Source organism: Anopheles aquasalis, chromosome 2, assembly GCF_943734665.1.
Source record: "Anopheles aquasalis chromosome 2, idAnoAquaMG_Q_19, whole genome shotgun sequence".
NCBI classification, from domain to species: Eukaryota; Metazoa; Arthropoda; class Insecta; order Diptera; family Culicidae; genus Anopheles; species Anopheles aquasalis.
In genome coordinates, this window is record NC_064877.1 from 57,621,491 (window position 1) to 57,629,120 (window position 7,630).

The 7,630-nt window shown below is 45.2% G+C and overlaps 1 protein-coding gene across 1 annotated transcript; it reads right to left on the minus strand.

Annotated features, from left to right (window-relative positions):
• Positions 1-1,009: 1,009 nt before the first annotated feature.
• LOC126575951 (uncharacterized) lies at positions 1,010-6,819 on the minus strand. Its single transcript, XM_050236970.1, has 10 exons — positions 6,696-6,819; positions 4,146-4,317; positions 3,747-4,081; positions 3,447-3,658; positions 3,159-3,275; positions 2,582-2,711; positions 2,114-2,503; positions 1,564-1,794; positions 1,270-1,491; positions 1,010-1,185 (listed from the first exon to the last, which is right to left on the minus strand). Exons 1-10 carry the CDS (start codon positions 6,817-6,819, stop codon positions 1,037-1,039), a joined length of 2,082 nt encoding a protein of 693 aa, XP_050092927.1. The 3' UTR covers positions 1,010-1,036.
• Between the last annotated feature and the right edge of the window lie 811 nt (positions 6,820-7,630).

Genomic DNA, 7,630 nt, shown 5'->3' on the forward strand with positions numbered 1-7,630 from the left:
TAAAATCAAAACAAGACGTTAGAAAGAAAAAAATACAAACATAACGATAAGGATCTTCACGAAAGGCGCCGAAAGGTGAAAGTTCGTTCAACGGGTAATTTAAAATCGTAAAACGCGTATTTCAAAATCGAGCTGATCGGAGTCGATCGGCAAGCTACTCGAACGAAGCGATCGAGTTTGCACGAAAACTGATCATCCCAAAAGAATTGATCAGTGGTTTTACAAATGTACATTTAGGGCAATTAAGGGGGGAGGGCTATGGTTCATGCTTGCCCAAAGGCTCATTTTTTCAGCGAGTTTTGTTAAAGAAACCATTCAACTTTATTTTTTAAAATGAATCGCATGTTAAACTACAACATTTGAAGAATAATTGGTTCTATTTTGAAGAAAATTTAATGAAAACTTCATCCATGGCATTAAATGTAGGAAGGCGTGTTTACGAAATGGTACTCTTTCCGGTGCCCATCGTAGCTGCGTGATGGGTCATTTGAAATACACAAATCGCTATTCGTTTGATAGATTATTAGTTTATACAGGTAGCCCCGTCAAGTTTTTGTTGAATTTCTGAATTTTTTATTTTTGACAGATTTTTGTAGTTGAAAAAGTACTTTCTACGATATTGATCGGTCCTGTAGTTTTTATGCTACGATGGGTGCGGATTTTGAAAACGTTGGTTCCAGAAAACGCGCTTCAAAGTAGCGACATACACTGAGCCATCCAAAAAAAATTCACCAGTTGTTGAAACGATCAGTATTCACCGAAAAAATATGTTAAAATATTTGTCACAAAAAAAAATTGAATACCATAGCTCCCTCTGAAATTCATTCGATGTCGTGACAATTTATCCACAAAGAATGTGTGTTTATTGGCTATCGTTTATATTCAGATCAAATAAAGAAACGTTCACGCAACACACTATGGTACGATCAAGTGAAATTTATATTTCTTCATTACTATAAGTTGAACACAGTTGCTAGCCTAGAGGACCACGGTCGTACTCCTTCCACTACCCAGGAACATCAGGATTATCCGGCCATCAAACTCCATTTATCGGTGGTAGATAGTTGCCACAGCGGGGGAAATCGGCCGGCGGTTTCCGCATCTCCCCCGGCTCACCAATCTGCAACACGAGCGCCATCCCGTTGGCAAGGTGCCACTCAAAGTGGCAGTGCACGAGCCAGAATCCTACAAAGCATCATCAGAAGAGGATGAAAGTAAAGTAAGTTTTCGAGGTTGATACAAAGTGTAAAGAGGCGGCCACCGCCCTACCCGGATTGTTGGCCCGGAAACGAATCTTGACAAATCCCCGGTTCGGTATCGACATGGTGTCCTTGTACGGGGGGTTGTGTGCGTTCGGTCGCCGAACCGTTTGTAGATTTCGAATATAGTCGAACAAGCCGGAAGAGGTAACATTACTCGGGAACTGGCCCGTATCCGTCACGATGAACCGGTGGCCATGCAGATGGAAAGGATGATAGAACGCTTGCACAACTGTAAGTGAAGAGTTGAAGCCGTTATTGTGTCAATGTCAATGGAATAATGTGGTCCCCCGATTCACCCTACCTGGTGCCGTATCGATCAGCACAATTTCCACGATGTCGTTGTGCTTCACCTTTAGCCGGTGGGTGCAGAAGCACAGCTTATCGTCCGTACAGTGGGCCGGCTTGTGACTAACGTTGCAGAACTGCGTATTCTCGTCCACTATCAACTCCGGCTGGATGAGCAACGGGAAGGACGGTGGCTCGTAGCTGATCATATTCGTTGCCCCTATCGTGTTGAAGTCATCCCGTACAGCTGTTTTGGAGGTGAGGTGAGGAGAATAGGGCAATGAAGGGAGTTACCAATCTGTCAAGCTCAACTCCCCTCGGGCCCCCCCCGGTCCGGTATTCAAGCACGAAAAGAAGTTAATTATTGAGTGCGACTCAGAGATGGCAGTCTAAAGGGCTCTTCCCGGGCTCGTCTCGAATTGAAAGTCACTGAGCTGAGGAGTCTGAGCACCGCATGCAGAGCCAGCGCAAGTGCAGAGCCAGATTAATGAATCACTCAATTACTCTGGCTTGGGTTCCAAAAACTGTCCGGCCAAAGCGATGGAGTGCTGCTTCGGCAAACTTACTTGCAAAGTGGTCACTCCCACGATCGGAAAACAGTACACTGTTGTTGACCCGCTTCACGTAGAATCCCAACAGAAAGCTACGATCCGGTACGGCCTCGATGAGCTCCTCATCCCGGTACATTTCGTACGATTCCAGGTCGGCGGCACATACGTACGTATCGTTGGGCGTATAGCACGGTGCGGTTTGGTGATTGAGTATCGTCCCGATCGGATACGGTTCATCGAACGCCGGTATCCGTTCGTTCGGAGGGAAGGCCAACGTTTGCTCCACCGTGAGACCTTCCTCGGGGGTGACATCCGTCTCCGGCATCACGTACGACAGGATGGCAAAGTCCTCGACACGCATCGGATCGCAGAAACCGATGGCACGCACTCGAACCCAGTAGTTGCCTGTCATTAGGCATTAAGATGGGAGTTGAATGAAAATTGTCAACGAAATGGCCACGACGTGGTGGCGACGCTGCTTACCCGGGGGTTGGTTCGCTTCCAGCACGAAATCATACCGTTCGCCGGATATGGAGACGAGGGTGTCGAACGAATATTCTGGCTCCACCGTTCCACCGTCCGTCGAGATGACCAGCATGCTGTGATTCTGAATCTGAAGATTGTGGACCAATTTCAAAGTGGAAGTGTTACGTTTTGTGCACAAAAATATCATAAAACTAATTTCCCCTGGCACTGGTTTGCGTCAACCAAGCTCCGGGTGCTCGTAAGTTATGAATCGATTGTTCGCTCGCTCGCTCGCTCGCTCTGCGTTCGAAGGCACACGAAGCAATTAATCGAAAAAGATTGCCAAATTAAGGAACACAAATTGAAACATATTGTCCTCGCGGACATGTGGCATTACGTTGCACACGCGCGCGAACCAGTGTCGTGCAGGAAAAGGGTAGGACACCGTTGTTGGCCTTCAACTCGGTCCGGGAATGTGCCATTTTCGAGGAAATTCGTGGGGCAAAAAGGGCGGGGGGGGGGAGGGGAGGGCTGGTTGGAGTGTAACATAATTACAAATGCTTAAACTACCAGCTCTTCCACCCCCGGGACCAACCTGTAGCTGAAACGGACAGTACTGGCTGCCACTGCTGATCAACCGGAAGCGGTACCGTTGACCGTACTCGACGCGATACACCGTCAGTGGTGCCTCGGTTCGTGAGCCGAGCGTTGCCTGTAAGAAGAGGAGAAGAGGGTGAAGAGCGGAGGGAAGGATGGGTGTGAGAATAATTTTCAATAAATTTTCATTTCCCTGCTCCTCGATGGCACCACTTCAGAACTCTCTGTAACTCGGTTTGGTCGGTTGTAGGTCATTGGGTGGGGTAGTAAATTGCATTATTCATACATTAAAATATCGTCCGCGGCCATTGATCAGGATGGAGTCGATGCGCATCGAGTCGGACTGGATGCCCGGGACCCACTTCTCCACCATGTCCCGTGTCCAGTCCGAAATGATGATCCGGTGCTCGGACAGATCGTGGTCGTACAGCGCCCGGTTCAGGTCGGTGGGATTCCGCACCACAATCATACCGTAGTGTCCGTTCGCCTTCTGGAAGCCTGCGTTGCGTGGCGTTGCATTGCGAAAGAAATAAATTAGAAAACACAGTTTTCGATCCAGATGAACCTTCGGACGGACGGTACTTACCGGCATGTGAGTGATAGAACTGGGTCCCTGCTTCTTCCGCCTCGAAACGATAACGAAAGGTGGTACCCTGCGCGATCGGACACTGCGTGACCATCGGGACACCGTCCATCCAGGGGGTCGCGTGCTGATGGAAACCGTGCCAGTGGATCGTCGAACCGGCACCCTCGAGATGGTTCTTCACATCCACCACGACCGTATCGTGCTTGCAAACGTGCACCATCGGACCGGGGAGCTTTCGGTTGATGGTCAGTACACCGCGCTCCGTACCATCGGTGGTTACGCATTGTCGGTGAAAGCAGTGGGACCGCACACCGCGACTGCAGTTCCAGCAGGACCTAGGAAGCGGTGAAATGGCCGTTTATAGTCCGCACAGTTTTCCCCGATCCGCTGCATACTTACGAGCCCATGCTGGCAAAGTTCTCCAGCTTCCAGTGAAAGTGGCATGTTAGGGGTTGCTCACCGGCTACGCACACCCGATCACACTGCTCGCCGGGGACGATTCGGTTTGTGGAGGAGGCCAGGGTATCCTGTGACGACCCGTTATTCCAAAGCAGCTCCGACCAGATGCTTGCTGGCCAGTGATGAGGCGTGGATTGAAAAAGTTCAATTGAAGTGAAAGATTAATATAGTTGAACGATGTGGCCTGGATGTGGACGATTTGGTTAATTATTGTGAACATATTTTACTTAAGATCGGCGGATGGTTTATAAGGACATAGGAAAATAGAAAATGTCGAGGACTCAATCCTTATCATTATATCCTATTCTAACACTGCTCGAATCATCAAACTCACATTATAAAGTGGAAACCATGAGTGAGCAATACGATGTACCTCGCAAAAAGAAGCTAAGACATGACAAATTACATGGTCTGTCGCAAAGTAAACAGGATTTTTGTAATAGCAAAATTTCTGGCAGCACCATATTAATGTGGTTATTTTTGTTTCAAAAGGTACATCCTTTAAAGGCTTTCAGTCAAAGTTTCATGGCATATGGTCCACTGGAAGCAAAGTGATTGCTCTTAAAGTGACAGTATATTTGGGTGGTCGGTACGACCCATCTAAATGACCAAAATGTAAGCGTAACGTTTTTCTTGCATTAGCAAATGAAGTGTGCCGAATGGGTAAGAGTCACATGGTACCAGATCAGGTGATCACGGGAATTTTTTTTTCTTGGCGTGATCATGATCTTGGCTTGGCCGGCATGAATGTCGTCGATGTTATTTTAGGATCGGTTTTGAAAAGCGTATATCACTCATAAATTCAGTCACAGGATAGACAATCACCACCACACAATTGTTGCATCAATTCGGTAGACGTTTTACCGAGTTTAGTGGCTAAACTTGATATTGGTTTTTGTTGAATTTTCATTTTTGTACCGATGACCAAAACATACTGCGTACATTAATTCAATAACTTTGCTTCCAGTGGACCAAATGATATGCAATTTGGACTGAATGTCGTTACAGGATGTGTGCCACCGCCAGAAATGTTCCTAACGAAAATGTCCTGTTTACTTTTCGACAGACCATGTACTACCACTTTTTCTACGATCGTTAAAGGATCGTTCAGGATCGCTCCTTTTTATGTATGACCAGTGCTATCAACGTGTTATGCTCCTTTTCGTTCCGCAAATCAAATGGTTTATGCTCCTTCTCGTTACTTATTGTTCCATGCAGCCTCAAATGAATAATCCCAACACACGTGCTCTTGTTGAATCATGTATTAGTGGTGTGCCTTCTATACATGCTACTATGATAAACGATTTTGCAATAACAAATTCGCTAAACAAAAATGCATGCTGCCCTCATAACGTTGTGAAATCTATCGGGCTACGACTAGGTTAACTAGTCCTAACCAACATAATTCTTCCAAATAAAGAGATGAAAGTCAATTGCGTAATTGACGGGCTGGTCCGACAAGATTAGAATGTGTTTCGGTAGGGAGGATACAAAAAATGAATAACCTGTTGATAACAGTTCTATCAGCAGCAGACGGTCTGTCTAATAGTTTTTTGTCTAAAGCGAGATTACTTTTTCTGGACTGCGCGTGACGAACTCGGTAGCTTTCATCCTGGTCAGTCAAGCGGTAATATAGCGCACTCCAATGATTTCTAAATTGAAATCTAACACAAAGGCGACATCCCTTTCCAACATAATGGCTATCATTTGCAAGCGTGCAAAAGTAAAACAAGCCGAACTTACATGATTATTAAAAAAAAACAGACAGAAAGTCAAGCGGACAAGACGCGCCATATATGGTTCAGTGCAAGTGAACTTGATATGCGTGCAAGATTAAACTCGCTTTGGACCTTTGTCAACGTCTATAAAGTAAATGTCAACCATAGTCTTAACAGCTTGGTAATAATACTACTTTATCAGTACATAATTTTTGTTTTTTTTTTTCAATTTGAAGAGATTTGAAATTTGAAGAGCTCCATGGAGAGACACTCATTATTTAACGGCAGTACCTGAACTTTATTGTCACACATGATTTTGCTCTAAATTACGATGACCAAAGCCATTATCAATCATCAATATAATAATAGCAGAACGATTCGTTGCACAGAAACACACGTTTTAAGATGTGAAATAAACGGTCAACAAACACACCACATTATATGCACACTGTAATCAAATACACGTACAAATAAGATACGTAGTTATTTTTTATCTCGTAATACAATACCAATTCCGCGGTGGGGCAATCGTTTTAAAAATGTTTACTAATCTAAAGCCGCCTCAGTCTATACCGATGTTTAACCGAAACTGGCCCAGCTCACTATGTTATCTTATCGTTAGTAAAACTCAATATTCGCCAAACATTAAAATCCATTTTAATCATGAACTTAAACTACACGCAATCAACATTACAGAACCACAGGGCATAGAACCACTAACGGTTGTCTCTCATCTCACAACACGTTTGTCACGTTGCACATCGGCACTTACCAGGTTTTGTAGAAAACGGTAGACCGTACGATACTGTCTTTCTGAACACAGAGAGCAGTATAGCACACCGAAGCAATCGGGGTACCCATCCCGACTTACACCGGTAGAAAAGAATGAGCTGCATCGCATCCGGATAAGATCCTCCGTAGCAGAGCGCGTGGCTATGCCCGTGCCGTACTAAACACTACTGATTGCCAGTCATTCGTCATCTCGCAAGTGGCTGCCGGAACACCGTGCTCAACTGATTTGAAAGGGGATGTTTTGCTTTTGTTCCATCTAATAACTCTACAATCGGTATTGCGGTAATTTTTTGTCACTTGCTTCTTCAAATCACACATCAATCGAAGGCGTACGTCTCGCTGTGCGGATGGCCAGACAGGGCTCGGTAGGTTTTTTTATGCCGGCCGCATAGCGTATGCTACCGAGCAAAGTGGCCACCTTATCTGGGAAGCGTTTGATTGTTGATTGTAGCATTAATCGGGTGGCACGCGTTTTTCGATTTGAGCGGGACTCTTCACTCGCGTGCCATGTTTATACTTCTTTTTTCACAAGGCGTCTCATTGCTCGTCCGATTGTCATGCACCGTGGCGCGGTCATATCGACGAGATTGAGCATTAGTCTAGAGTTGCAACTGCAGCATAGTGCAAGGTTATACAACGCGGTGCCAAATGTGTTTTATGTGCATCAAAAGTGTTACGACTTTGTTCGATCATCTAGTGGTGAGCGTTACTATAACTTTTTACCAAGTTTGTCACGTAACGAAGAAGATGCGATTCTTCTAGTGTGAGCTAATCAGTGATTATAGCATGGAAAAACGCTCACAGTAGCCAAGAGTTGAGAAAAAAGTTTAGTTGTTCATATAGATTAAATGTTTTTTGTAGAAACATTTGAGTAATGCCAATCTAATCTTTGATTAATGATGGTGGTTTCATGGC